Here is a 14697-nt window from a genome sequence, read left to right as displayed (position 1 = left end):
GGGGCGGGCCGCGGCGGTGCCGCCGGGCTGGCAGGTGGCGCCCGCCGGCGGCGGGGCGAGCCGGGCCTGGAGGCGGCCTGCGCAGGCCGCGGCCCCGGCCCCCGGCGGGGAGGGGAGGGGAGGGGAGGGGAGGGGGCCCTGCCGCCGGGCTTGGCGGGGACTGCGGCACCTGCGCGCCCGCTCCCTCGCGGCGGGAGGATGGGGGCGGGTTTCCCTGCACCGACGGCGCCTTCTCAGCGTGGCCAGGCCCGCGGCAGCGGGATCCCACATACAGAGCAGGAACACCGAAACAAAACCCCAGACTGAGTCGGTGCAGTTTCTGTATAAATTCACCAAATGCACGTAAATGCTTCTAATTAAGCACCCAACAGCAAAAGGTCTCTAAAAGCCAGAATTCAGTGAGCACCAGCGGAAGATTTCCTCCCGGTGCTAATGCGGATTAAGCCAACCCCTACAGCTGCACCACATCAAGAGAGGTCAGCTAGGAGCAGGGGTTGGGTAAACAACGAGGTATGGTCAACTCCGGGGACTGGACACTGAAGGTACTGAGCATCACTGAACACGTCATATCTAATTATACAAAGGCTTCGTCTGCAGCAATTCTCTTGTGCCGCCACTTTCCTCCATAGAGGGAACCACATTTAAAATTACTGTTGGAACAGAGAGAGTGACAGAAACGTTCCCATATTGCCCTTAAATGAGGTGGCGGTTTTTAAACAGCAACAACCAGAAATATTGTCAGTTAAGCAATAAAATTCAGGGTGCCCAACCCCAAACTAGTATCAGTAGGATTTAGTTTTAACTCAAATTTAACTAGAAGAATTAGTCAATTAGTTTTATCTCCTCATTTAATTAGAGCAGGAAAAGCAAATGCAAAAAACACATAGAAAATATTTTCCCCTTGCACTTCTGTTTGGCCCCTCCTACAAAAAGTGGCACTATGAACAACAAAAGGATATTACAGGTGGGATAAGAGTCTGGTGTTATTGGATCTTTAAACCAGGAATACTAACGACAGCGAAAGCCACATAAGGAGAGGCTCCCCACCTCATCCGGGCAGCCACAGAGGTCACTGGGACAAAGGTTCAGATCACAGGGAACAGAAGGCACATGAAAGAGAAAGCCAAAGAATGGCTGCTTTACCTCTCCTCCATAAGGAATGACTCTTTTTTAAAAAGTCATTTTATATTCTCTTTGACTATAACGTGACAAGTTATAATCTCCTGACATACAGCTAACAGATGTATGTCTGAGAAAAGTATCAAGTAGTTCATATCTGATTAAGACTTTGTCAAACTAATTTAATTATTCTGTTAGTTTTGGTAAATAATAATTATTTAGAACTCCCGAAGAAAGCTTCCTAAATAAGATTCAACGTGTGTAACTGGTATAAAACCCTAAATCCACTCCAAACATTCAAAAGCTAAAATGCCTTAAGTAAAATTAGGAAAAAGCATCTAGACATCCTTCATATTTTTACATTATCAATACAAGTGGGGCCTGTCTCACTGCAAGATGAAGCAAATTTCAAAAAGAAAACTGAGGTGCAGGTTACTTTCTTCTTTTACAAACTCTTAATGTAACAAATACATACTCCTCTGATTCACTGTATTGCATGGAAGTGACCATAAGCTGATTTCTTCATGCAAATCTTAACCTGTTTAATACGTTAATAAGAAGTTAGATGTATCTTGAAAAGGAACACCATATATATGTTGGAAAAAGATAACGTGAACCAACTTGTACACTTGCAGTCCATACGTAATCTCACATATCATGTATTAGAATTGCTCAATTTATGAGGCTGATGAAATACTAATTTTATATTATTATTCTGCTTGCAATGTGATAAAAGCAATGCAATAAAGGAGGTAACGGGTTTTCAGACATGCATAGCTTGTCCATGCATGACTTACCTGGCATTAGCTTATGTTATTTGGTCATAAATAATATCACTCCCACACAGGCACTCTTTGTCTATCCAAAACCTCTGTCGCCCTCAGAGAAAAATCTTATCGCCAACATGGGTAAAAGCCCCAAGTTCATCTTAGCACAGTCAAGAAACATTAAATTTGAAGTGAAAATATATGGACACCCTCCTCTTATACTGCACTGCAACGCTGATAACAAGCCTGCGTAACCTTGACTACCACCCTTGTCTTCCCATTTGAGTGAGAGCATGCAGGTGCCACTTCCCCTGTTCAGAAGGCAGAGAATTCACACACCTGGGGTCACATACCAATTACCGCAGCAGCTATGTCCCATACTTCTGCAACTTCTCTGCTGAAATCCTCGGTTTCTTTGGTCTTTGGAAAGCGTGACTGGTCTTATCTTTCACTGGAATATCAAACCAAATGAAGGAGTGGAGGCACTCCAGGGACCTGTCCAATGCTGTAGCAAAGGAAAGAGTTATTAAGTAAAACCAACCAAATGGCAGAACATCAGGGACAAGAAGATCCTCCATCACTCGCAGCAATGGCAAAACCCCACCATGAGTAATTTATATTGAATATTTGTAAGCAATGTCATAATGCTCAGCATGCTTCCATCGGCAACAAGTACGCTTTAGAGGATGCCAAGCAAGAGGGATTTGCCCCAGTTATCCAGGTTAAAATAGGCCTTGGGAGATGGGAGGGCTACAGATCCAGCAGACCTTATTACTTGAAAGAAAACATCATCTTGACATTTTCTACAGGAAGATTATTAATTAAAATTTTCAAGTTATTAAGTAAACTGTATTTGGAACAGGTAACTTATTTTTTCTTGTAAATAAAGGTATTCTCAGGTACATTTCTGTTGTGTGACTGATACATAAAAGACTCTTCACTCACCCCCGGCTTCCAGTATGAATCAAACTTGCCACTGGCCGTGCTAATAGGATTCCAGTTACTCGAATCTAGGAGAGCAAGACCCCAACCTCGTAATGCATGATTTTTTCTTTAACTTCCCTTCTTTAGCTGTATTTTGTCAAGATGCATCTACCGTTCTGCTGCTTCAAACTCTTATTTATTTACCATTTTACCCACTTCCTTAGCTCTACCACTTTAACAAGTTTTAACATTATGAAAGCACTGATGTTAGGGTCCTTAAGTCAGTTCGCATTTAAGTAAGAAAGAGCTCACTAATTTCTGTTGCTCCATGGGTTGGTGCAGCCCACATACATCATTCATTGAGCCTTGCCTGGAAACAGACAGCCCAAAATGAAAGCTATGACCTTTTGGCAAATTTTGTGGCAATAATTTACCATATGACCACTCTCAGCAGTTCCTCCTGTACTCCTGCCAGAATTTACCACTCTCCTTGAAGTCAACAGACAGAACCACATACAGTGACATCACTTAAATAGCATGTTAGCTTCGTGGGTGATTTGAGTTTTAGGCAGCGATGGGATGTTTCTTAAGCAGTTCCACTCTTGCTAAATCATCCCGCCCTCACACTGGGAACTGTTGTACCAACACAGCTGTTCTTGTGGTGCCATGGCGAACTATCAGGCTGAAAAATAACATGGGGGAAAGAGTTTCAATCAGATTAATTCCTTGATACGGTTCATAACGTGGCGATACAAACAGTTTGGCACAATCCAGTGGGAACAAGCAGTAAGAGACTGGTTAAGCCAGTGTTTTCACTAGAGAATTGCACATCAAAACTGTGCCCACATACAGGAGGTTTTGCATAGTGCCTGAGGCACAAGCAGTCCCTCCTTTCTGCCAGCTTTACAACAGAAGTAACCTTTGACAGAGAATGAGGTGGACTTCAGGACAATCAAATTTTAAGCCAAGAATTTATGTACCAAAGCAAGTGAAGTGAAAACTGGTGTACTTATTCTGTTAATGTTTCATTATTTGCCCATGCTTTTAACCCATCCTAAGCAATATCTACATTTGGAGATGTGCAATGTGTATATACGAGATAATGTCCATCATCCTCTGGATGTCTCTTAAGGAATTATGACATGAACTAAAAATGAAAGAACTGTGAACAGCTTTGAGAAAGTAAGAGATTGAGTCCCACATCCATATATATATATCTGCATATATATACACATGTGTGTGTGTGTGTACACGGGATGAATGGTCATTTGTACCTAGAAAATCCAGGGCTGAACAGCTCTTTAAAAGAACACTGATTTCAAAGTCTGGAAATTCACAGGAAAAAATCTAAAAATAAAGAGAAGAAAATGGCCATCAATGAAGCTTAAGTAGAAGAACAAGAGAATGAATATACTGGAGGCTAAAGAGATGAAAAAGCACTTGAAAACTATTGTTTCAATAAGACCTAGCCATTAAATTAAAAAAAAAAAAAAAAAGGAACTAAAAACGAAAGCATGGGGAAGGAAAAGGAAAAAAATTAAATACCAAAAAATCTAGAAGAAGAACAAACCATCTCAATACAGGCTCTGTAAACTCAGAGGTTCCAGCAGCCTACACTGGTCTCCACTTACCCTGCTGAGTTAAGTTTCAATGCCTGACAAAGCATTTCAGTGGTTTCAAAGAGATATGTACTGGAAGAAACATCAGGAACTAATAATAAATGTCACATTCTGTCTCAAATTAGTGCTAAAACTAAAATGTGCATAGATTACTCTGAAATAGATCACTTAATTGCACTGGAATCACAGTTCTTGCTTCACCTTGTACCCTCAACATGCTAAAAGTTGCCAACTTCGAATTTTATTGCTATTGTTACTTGCACAGAAATTGCATTTTGGCTTTTGACTGCCAGTCTGTCTTTCTTGCAATTACACAAAATACAGGCCTAAGGGTGATTATCAACCTTCACAAAGCAATGCTGATGCAGTAACGCTTACTGACCAAGTTTTGACAGAAAAAATAGTACATTTTAATGAAAAATGTTCTTTCAAATAACAGGAATCAAGCTTACTGTTTGGCACTTGATAGCATTGTGACTCCTTCTGTTCTCTTTGACTTGTATTGTCTTTCAAAGCAGAAATAAAACAGGAGTAAACACCCCATCAAAAGTTGGCAGCAATAAGGAACTGTTGTTGGAACCATGGATTCTTTTGTTAATAAACAACATCTACTACTTACCCGATGATAACAGATTCTTCGAAATACTTATCAGTTACAGTCTCAATATTCATGGGTCCTCATGCACCTGAATTTGGATTCTGTTGGCCAAGAGTGTGTATTCAGACTGCCCTTATGCCCTTGGTGTCACTGTGTCCCCTTTCCAGAGACAGAAAGAGAAGAACATAACTGTCTCTCAGTAGTAAGGAAGGCTGATTATGGAATACATATGGAGATCACATCTCAAATAAAAGAATTAAGAAAACCCTTACTTTAGTAACCATTCCTTCTTTGAGATTCCTCACTCTCAGGAGTCATCTACATAGTAGTTCAGATGGTAACTAGACTGATCAAAAGTCACTTAATTTTGAATGGGAGTGTCCATACAAGATTTATTATGCACAAATTGATATATTTTAAAGTTATCCCTTTACTCAATTTGTTTTAATTTCCTTTAGTGCTATATATTGAGATGGGAAAAATAACAAGGCAGAACTTGCCATGCAGGATAACTGCAGTACTTAACAGTCCATTGCCTAACCATTTGAAGAGCCCTTAAGAAACGCAAGATTGTATCTTAGTATTTTCATGCTGACTAATATGACCTGAATGTGTACACCAACCAGACCATTCGATACAGAATATTGTTACACAAAGTTGTAGCAGCTGGTCCTCTTAAGAGGGTACTCCATTCTTCAGTTGCTTTAAACAAGCTAATTCACACAATAATCTACGAGAAGGAAAATAACATCTCTCTACATGGAAAGCTGGTGCCACCGTTGGCAACAGACAGATCCTAACAAAGTTCATAACACAACCAAAGATACTAGGAATTAACTGGCATGACTACAATGCTCATTATGCTTTAAAAGGGAACAACTAAGTAGAGTTTGAACATAATCTTAGAGATAACTGGTCAAAGAGAACAAAACTCAGCACATGGTATATATACACAACACAAAAGTGAAGCTATTTACTCTCTCTGAGATAAGGGTAAAATCTAGTAACGTTAATTTGGCAATGCTGAATTAAAAAAACCCTGCTATTATTGGGGATGAGGAAATCTAAGGATGAAATGTAACTTTCCATTTTTCTCTTAAAGAAATTCAAACACATTACGCTGGTTTCAGTGCAGTTTGTCATTATGCTTCATTCAGAAGCCTTGTTACAAATGAGGTAACTATTCTCACTCTACTCTAGCAAAAAATCTCAGCACAATGTTTTATGGTGTCCAGATACCCATGGCTCCTCCTATTTTTCAGCCATCAGCTGGTTTTGCACCTTGTTAAGAATCACTAGGACTGAACTTGCTGGTAAGTGATCTTACTTCCTTTTCTATGGCTTGGTTTTTGGTGTTTGTTGTTGGTTTTGGGGTTTTTTGTGGGGTTTTTTGTTTTTTTAATAAAATCTAATGGGTGACAGAAGCCAAAGAAATTTTGGAAGATCAGTATCTAGTTAAATGCTTTAAATTGCAAAGTGACCAACAGCCTTTTTAAAAAACTTTGTATCTTTAACTGAGTAGTAGTTGAAAGCCATTGAGAAACAGCTCAGAGGTGGGCAGTTGCTGGTTCTGAGAATCACAGAAATTGGGCTTCATGAGATTTAATTTATATCTTAAAATTTTGGTTTGGAGCATACAGAAGTTCGCATACAGTATTTGGAAATAAAACAGTGAAAATAAGTAAAGTTTCTTGTTTCAATATTTAATCCAAGCAGACACAGACACAATTTATAAAATTATTCTATTGCATTAAAGTTTTATATATCATTTAACTTTTATGAATGTTTTTCCTTCAGTGTATCATATATTCATATTTTAAAATATCTTTGCACAGTCCTTTGTGCAACTACATGCTAAAAATCTGCAAATGCACACTTAACACTAAACAGCACAAAAAATACATTCTGTATCCATTCATATGCAAATTTAAAACATTTCACTTGGCAGATAAACAATGAAAAGTTATTTTAAAAAAATCAGAAACTACAAAAATGCGCACATAAAAGTCTTCCCTTTTGGATTTTTAGTAAAATACTGCTCTGTATAAGATCTAATGAAAAACTCCAGTGCTTACAAAATACTTTATATCTATGAGAAAAACAAATGCTTAAATTTCTATCTGTATGAATGAAACATAATCACCTTGTTAAAATATAAAACTGAAATCATAGGGGGCATGGCATAGGTCAATGCATATGTCACATCTACCAGGACATGTAAAACTGTAATTAACTGGGCACCAGGCAGTCAGTATCATAGAATATATAAACTAAAAACCAGGGACTAATACAATATGCAGCAGCTACAGAATAAAGTGTTTAGCCAGCTATATATACTAAATATAGCAATTCTATTTGACGAGGGAGAGACAGCCTCAGTCTGAATTCATAATAAAAATTGCTGTATTTACTGGTGTTAAGAGTATAGTGTCTTTCATAACTCTGTTTCTAAAAAATGTGCATAAATTGGCTATCCAGATATGTCAAAATTCTGTGATGCAAGAATCTAACATAGTCTCATCTCCATCACAGGAAATTTCTAAACAGATCTTAATCTCTGATGATCAGATAATTCTTATATGATATGGGGGACTAACATCTGTGCCTCATAACTAAATTTCACATAAACACTCCTAAAATATTGGCATGTCAGCATTGTGTCAGTTTCATGTCACTAATCACAAAAACATACAATTTTCCCTTCACAGAATATGGCTTCAAACCCTCTTGAGACTAGATGGCTATAGAGAACAACAAAATCAATGTATTTTAAGACTGTATATAGTCTTAAGTTCTACAAGGTTTGTGATACTAAGTAATCTTGTTTTTACCTCTGTGATCCTTTTTATAGGGCTTGCTGCTATTCTACAAATACTGCTGAGGCAACAACTGTTGTGGAGAAATCAATATAAAAAAATCCTGTAACATAGTAACAGTGTGAAACTTGGTACTGCACCAAGAAAGGGAGGCAAAGAACAAGGTAGGGGAACTGAAAGAAAGTCTACAGACTTGCAGATCCAACATGAAACCTGTCTAAAATGAATCACTAAAATATGTTTTACTCCTAAGCTTCCTGGGCCTTAGAGGAAAAATATTTTTTCTGGAACAGATTAAAGAAGAAAAATGAAATTTCATCAACATCAGTAAACAGCACCAACTGAGGCTTCAAATTTTCTCTCAGACCAAAGATTTCATATTACTGTCAGTAAGAATGGTACATGTGGGTTAAAAATAGTACAGGGACCTTTGAGCCTTCTTTTTTTCCTGTATGAACTCAGAATGATGGAGTTACTTCTTTTACAAAATAGCTCCCTCCAAAAATACAAGTCAGCTTTTTGTCTGAATATTCTTGCAGAATGAACAGTAACCGTTTCTGGTAATTTAATTTTGCTACCCAGAACCTCTATCACAAAACTAAAAAAAAATATTAAAAGTCACTAGCAACAAAAAATAACATAGAGAAGGTTTCAGGGCGCAGACTATTAGAAGGACAAATGGACTCTGAGTAAACATAACTGACAGCCATACTACACAAATGGACATCTTTAAACTCTGGCCATTTTTAGAATTTAGAAAAAAAAAATCAGGATATCACTAGCATTTTAAGAGGCTATGCAGATCCGTAGTAGATATCTATGTTGTTCTATCATCAGAAAACAATGAAATTGATAATGCTGCTAGATTAAAAAAATTAAAAGTACTTTACCAAAGAGCTCTCTACTTCACAAATACTTTTTTTATTCAATACATTCTATAAATTAAAATCCTGGAATAGATTCTGGATCAGCAACCTCTTTTTCCCACTGTAATACTAGAGATACAATAATACCTACATTTTGAAAGTTGTTAAGTTCTTGCCCTCTGGTACAAAATCTATCAGTTCATTGTTAAAGTGAGTTTGGCAGTTCCACTACACTGAGATTTCAGTCACACTGATTCAATTCAGAAGGACCTGGAGAGCCAATATAAGAGCTGCATTTAAGTAATTTTTCCTTTCTGTTTTATGACATTATTTAAAAATAAGCTAGAATACAAAATGTCATACTAAGCAGCATTAGATGCCCAACTTACTACCGCTCCATATCCCTCCCCAAAAGCACGGCAATTCTGAATTAAGGTTGCCACTGTTATTGCTGCTTACCCGGTATAGTCTGTAAGCCACTGTTTAAAAACCTAGGCACAATGGATGGCATGGAAACCTTAACTCAGAATTTCCTGGCTTTTGCTAATTTAACTAAAAATAATTAAGGTTTAACGTAAGTTTTATAGTTTTCATAACAACCTGAAAATCATAGCAAATAAAATGTATTTCATTCTATATTATACTTAAAGTGGCTGGTCTTTTTAATAGAGCTTTCTGATTTTTTTAAATGATAGAACATAACAGTGGGGAAAGAGTTAAAGATAAAATACACCTAGCTACCATATTTATTGTGAAGATTTTGGTGCGCCAAAATTGACAGCCAGCTTTCTTGGCTTTCGCTTGCTGGAAGTGTTTGGTGTTGATTTGTTATGAGGAACACTTGGAGTAGCCACATTGTCTTGAAATGAAACTGTGGATTGAGCAGCTTGAGGAGATTTTAAAGGAGCTGAAGAACTATCTTGCTGAATGTGGTCAGAAGACACTGGCTGTTCATTCTTTAGTGGTGCAGCTTGAGGGGAACTCTGAAACTCCTTGAGCTCAAAGTTTTTCTTGCTAGCAGCCCTTTTTTTAGTTACCTTTAAATTAAATAAATATTATTTAACAGAATGCATTCTCAAAAAACTGAAAATATTCCACTTTTAGAAAACATGCATATATTTTTTACAGATTTTCTAATACTAAATAGTGCTTCACAATGGGGGTGTTGTTGCATTCACCACACAGGCACATTTTTTATAACAATAGAATATTAAGACAAACCTGCCAATCTTACCTGCAGAGGTATAAACTGGTTGTGAGAACCAACTGGTATAGTTCCTGCAAGAGACACACTTCCTGGATAGGAGCCAGGATAATAATGTTTAGGCACTGGAGCTCCCCAGGACACTGGACCAAACATGTGAGGTGATGGAGGCATTATATTAGCTGTGAAAATAAGTAACTTTTAGCTCTCTTTCATCAAAAAGAGGATACCAACTCCCCAAGACCCCAAAAGTACTCTAACCACATTTGTCTGCATGTTGTTTCTCTTTCCAATAAAGCCTCATATTCTTCATATTTACTTAAAAATAGGTAAGTATTTATTTATTATCAGAAAAATTCCAAACAGTTCTGCTTTTACAGAACTACATCTAGATGACAGCACAGTAAGAGCACTGAGTCACAGCATCTGCATTTCAGAGCGCACGTAACAGGATCTTCACATCCTTAGCTGAGTGAACTGTATTAGCAGAAGGTTGCAAGTTTAAGCCATCCTTTTGAAACAAGTCAACAATATAGAAACCCTGAGGAAAAGAGAGGTAGCAGCTGCTGTACGGGTTGCTAGGATGCTACAATGGTGCTGACTCATTAATTACTAGCTGTGAACGTGAGCTTTAGTAGAATACAAAATAGACAGGAACCAGAAACACCACCAGGATTTTTAGCAATTTTTGGGGGGTTACTTACCATGCTAATGGTTGGCAGTGTACAACAGGATTGTAACTCAGTACTTCAGTGAAAGTTGGTTATAAACAAATAAAAACACTAATGCATAGATGACCATTAACTATGCAGCAGGGGGGGAAATAAATCCACGTAGAAAATCAAGAAAGAGATTTCTTACAAATTCTGGACTGGGACTATCAGCTTTGAACTAATTACTATTGTTCTGAAGGAAAAAAAACCCAACAAACCAACTAGGACTGAATGCACAAATACATTCTACAGGAAAATAAATAATTGGGAGATGTGATTCTTTGTATTGAATTAACCCGCAAACCGATGAGAAGAGGTCCATGAACTGTTTTTAAAGCAGTTCAGACATACAACTACATACACGAAGACCAAACATGGGGCTTTTTGGAGGGCATTAATTTTCATATAAAGAACTATTACCAGATATCATGACAATATTTGAAATGTGTACTAGTCAAATACTTACCAGGGGCTTGTGCAAATACTGGAGAAATAGATCCAGGTGGTACAGGAACTCCTAGTGGCTGATAATTTGGAAACACTGGTGGAGGCGGAGGTGGAGGCAAAGGGAAGTTTACTCCTATAGAACTCTATGAAGAAGGAAGTTCAGGATTACAAACAGATGCAGTGCAATAGAGACAAAGATTTTAAAAGATTCTTTGCATCCTCACCAAACGCTGTAAAGCAAAAAGCGCAGCTTTCTCCTTTGCTTCAGCTTCAGAATGACACTGCGGTCCATGAACCAACAAACCATTTGATAATTTTATGTGACAAACTGTCATGGTCTAGAAAAATGAGATAAGATTTTTGAGGGAATTTGTACTGCTGACAAACAAATTGTGAGACAGAGACAGAGGATTTGTTTGTTTTGAAAAAGGCAACAAAAGGACCTAAGATTTACTTTTAGATGGATTCCAGTGCTCAGTCCAAACGTTTAATATAGGACAGTTGAAACAAAGTTGAGAACTTTAACTTTTGTAGAAAAAGCTTTTTACCTGTGGTGTTTTTAGGAAGGAGAAATCTGGTTGCGACATTCCAACAAGAGAACAAATACGAGAAAGTTCAGAAACAGTAGACAGTGCAGGCTGTGGACAAGCAAAAGGGTGACCTCCAGCTTCCAGTGCTGGTGTGTTCTGAGGGCCTCCAGTGCTATGAGGCTTATTCATATAAGCAGCTGGAAAAAAAAATTACACTGGATCACAAACACTTCCTGCACTGAAAGGATAGCAGGAAAAAAAAACAGATTTGACTTTTTTTCTGGTATTTTCATATCCGATTAACAAAACCCACGAGACTATATATAAAGAGATTTAGATCAGAATAAAGAAGTAGAACTGAAAAAATGGACATTTTATTACTGTATTTTGAAACCAGTACTATACTGTTAGCTACGTTCTAAAATACAAGGTGAAGCTCTGAACTATGAGCTGATGTCTAAACATACCCAATTTTTTTGCTTGTCTATATTGCAAGGCAGCTCCATGGCAATCCTGTCTAGGGGGAGCAGGAACATCATTAACTTGGGATTTCATTTCATTTCTTGTTTCCAGGTCAGACCCATCTATCTTCAAAATCTCTTTGAGCATCTGTGTTCCTTTCTTTAAAAATAAAATAAACCACTCAGAGACATGATGGCATTCAGATAATACTACCTTCTTACTTAACTCTGAATATCATAATTGGTAACAAAATCTGAATTTTTGTTTTCCTATCAATTACATTTTATCAAAGCACAGATAACAGCATCTTAGCATAAACAAATGTTTGTTAATTTACTTTGAGAATAGCTAATTAAAAGCTCCTCAATACGTTTCCAGAAGCAGTATGAGGTTTCATGGAGTTTCTTTAAATAGAAGCATTGGTGCTAAGATAGCAGATGCTAAATTGCAATGTAATGATTCCTGCAGTATACAGACCATAGCAAATGATTGTGGTGACAGATGTTCTTCATTTGTAACTCTTGCTTCCTTGGAGTAAGTCTGTACTTCGTTTTCTTTGGAAATTTTCAAAGAAGCTAGAAGGCTTTCAAGTTCATTGTCCTTCTTAAAACAAGTTTAAAAAAAAGGTACATCAACTTAGTATATTACAAGCAGGTACAAGAGGAAAGGTATATTAGTTTGAGATTAATTTTATGCTCATTTGGGATTTTTTTTTCTCTTAGCTTGGGCAGATCACAGTCATATCGGCTCAGAGCGTGATCAGGTATCCAGAGACTACATCAAGTTTCACATACTAAAAAGATGCAAGTATTGACCAATAGAGAATTGATTTAAAGAATGTTCAAGGTTATACAGGTTTGTCTTATATCTGTTATAAATGTGAATTTGCACACAAGTGACCAGGAATAATTGGAATGAAATGGACTAGAAACTGAAGTTATTCAAAGAGCACAAAAAAATCAACTATCTAGATCCTACCTTTCCACCTGTACAGGGACCATCAACTGCAGTCTTCTGATTTACAGATACGTTGGGACTTTCATTCCTCTTCAAAAGTTTGACATTGTACTTATTCACACCTGCAAAATTCTGAAATAAACTGCAGCATTTATTATTGACTACTAATACTCCATTACTCATTATAACACAATCCTATTAGAAATGCATCTGCCAATAGCTTTCACAAGCTACTATTCTTAGAGGATTTCAGCTTACTGAAAAGTTAGCATTTGTGTCTTCCCATTACAGCATTGCTTTTAAGAGTCTGAGAGGAATAGAAAAATCATTTGGTATCATCATTATACATCTTATGCACTTTCTCTCATTTTCTGTCTATAAAATCTCTAGAGAAAAAAAAAAATCTCCAAAATAAAATTTACCCAGTAAAAGAATCAACTAAGAGAGAAATCTGTAAAATGATGAATCAGACCAGAGTAAAATGAAAAGAATATATTTACTCAGTACAGAAGAAATTACCTGTTTGTTTGATATTTTATTATGTGGCTGACTTTCACCTCTTGTAACTTTGGAATCTTCTTTAACTACAAAAGAATGCATTCTTTTGAAATGCTCTTAAAAACTGTAGTAATAATCAATACTCAAAAAAATCTAGTGACTCCACTGAGTACAGAGTTGCATTGATTTGAACGGTTGCATCAAATGTTTAATTCATACTTTATAGGTCATTTGGTGTATGCTTTTCTTATAGGATAAAATAAAACGAAGTATATGCAATAATATATCTAATTTTATATTCTACAAATATGAACACAAGCAAATTTTGAAAATCAAGTTGTGGGGCATTTTGTTTTTATATCAGATGGGCAGAATGTCAACATAATGCAGAACAGCTTGATTAAAAAGTTCAGGATTAAATGTACAATAACCTAATACACACACTAGGGACATTATTTGACAATAACAAGTGCAACGTAGTGTTTATATAACTAAACTATTTTCTGTCAATAACTACAAAAAAACCAATAGGCATTTCAGTGAAGATCAAATAAAGCAAGTAGCTCTCCTAAACAAAGTTTCTAATTACAGTACTTACATTTTTTATACGGGTCCTGTTTTCTCTGCTGACCTTTAAAGCTGCTGTCATTGAATCCTGGCTTATAGAACTGATTGCCAGTTCCCAGCTTGATTTCCTGAGGTAGAACTGCACCCTAGGATTTCAAACATCAAACCTTAACCATAAAACTATATATCTATCATTTACATAGTAATCCCATATGATTACCTCTTTCCAGAGCTATGCATACCCTGTGTAACAATATTTTCACCCAGAGGACTTATTTGTAACATTAAACCAGAAAGACTTCTGATGTAATGAACTGACATATAAAGTTAAGTACCTTCATATTTTGAACCCAGGGATCTGTTTAAAGTTTATATACTAACCTTCTCGTGCATGTTTTGCTGAGTGTGGTGAGACTTCCCAGAACTCTGCAATGATTGCCATATGCTGCAGAATTCATCATCTTGCTTACTCTGTGCCTGACAAAATAAAAACACCACCCCCAACAACTCAGCAGCTATAAACTCAACTTCTGAACAGCTAATCATCTACAAAGACATTCTGAAATTTGTAAGGTCCCAGTTTAACAGTGCCCAGATGACAGAAATTTTG

The 14697-nt window shown here is 37.0% G+C and overlaps 1 protein-coding gene across 6 annotated transcripts in view; it reads right to left on the bottom strand.

Annotated features, from left to right (window-relative positions):
- XRN1 (5'-3' exoribonuclease 1) overlaps positions 1-14697 on the bottom strand; it is a 44444-nt gene that overhangs the window by 1427 nt on the left and 28320 nt on the right. The window contains exons 33-45 of one of the 6 annotated variants that reach the window (XR_012629998.1): positions 14469-14564; positions 14119-14233; positions 13542-13606; positions 13044-13154; positions 12543-12668; positions 12071-12224; positions 11622-11800; positions 11298-11411; positions 11093-11216; positions 9944-10095; positions 9451-9746; positions 4085-4157; positions 2240-3492 (exon numbers count right to left, since the gene is read on the bottom strand). Coding sequence is in view for 5 of the 6 variants with exons in the window: in XM_074877584.1 (XP_074733685.1) it covers positions 9456-9746; positions 9944-10095; positions 11093-11216; positions 11298-11411; positions 11622-11800; positions 12071-12224; positions 12543-12668; positions 13044-13154; positions 13542-13606; positions 14119-14233; positions 14469-14564 (1527 nt within the window). In the remaining variant the exon portion in view is untranslated. Of the gene's footprint in view, positions 1-2239; positions 3493-4084; positions 4158-5197; positions 5217-6709; positions 9747-9943; positions 10096-11092; positions 11217-11297; positions 11412-11621; positions 11801-12070; positions 12225-12542; positions 12669-13043; positions 13155-13541; positions 13607-14118; positions 14234-14468; positions 14565-14697 lie in introns of those variants that run through there. The other 5 variants (XM_074877584.1, XM_074877585.1, XM_074877582.1 and 2 more) reach the window with 5 other exon arrangements.

Source organism: Strix uralensis, chromosome 9 (assembly GCF_047716275.1).
Source record: "Strix uralensis isolate ZFMK-TIS-50842 chromosome 9, bStrUra1, whole genome shotgun sequence".
NCBI lineage: Eukaryota > Metazoa > Chordata > Aves > Strigiformes > Strigidae > Strix > Strix uralensis.
Note: the sequence above shows the minus strand (reverse complement) of the source record. Positions and strands in the feature narration are given on the sequence as shown.